The 257-nt window shown below is 60.3% G+C and overlaps 1 protein-coding gene across 1 annotated transcript in view; it reads right to left on the bottom strand.

The window, feature by feature from the left end:
* Positions 1 to 257, bottom strand: part of BAIAP2 (BAR/IMD domain containing adaptor protein 2) — a 71620-nt gene that overhangs the window by 17837 nt on the left and 53526 nt on the right. Inside the window, exon 6 of the mRNA XM_035899190.1 lies at positions 3 to 145. Coding sequence (XP_035755083.1) covers positions 3 to 145 — 143 coding nt within the window. The remainder of the gene's footprint in view (positions 1 to 2; positions 146 to 257) is intronic.

Raw genomic sequence — 257 nt, forward strand, 5'->3', positions numbered from 1 at the left:
GGTGGGTGGTGGCGCTCTTCGCTACCGCCCACTGTTTCTCTACCAGGAAGCAGAAGCGTCTCCTCTCTTCCGTGAGAGCGGTCTTGTAGCCATCAGAGACGTAGTTTTCCAGCTCGCCTTGCTTGTTGCTGATGGCTTCGATGTACTAGAATGGAAAGGGAAGCAGAGAGGTGGCTGCCTTCACCGCTTCGCCCGCCAGCGCCTGCCCCCTCCGTGCGCAGGGTAGGGGATGCTGCAGCATCAGCCAGAGAGGGGTC

The sequence above is a fragment of the Egretta garzetta genome, unplaced genomic scaffold (genome assembly GCF_000687185.1).
Source record: "Egretta garzetta isolate BGI_Z169 unplaced genomic scaffold, ASM68718v1 scaffold131, whole genome shotgun sequence".
Taxonomy (NCBI): domain Eukaryota; kingdom Metazoa; phylum Chordata; class Aves; order Pelecaniformes; family Ardeidae; genus Egretta; species Egretta garzetta.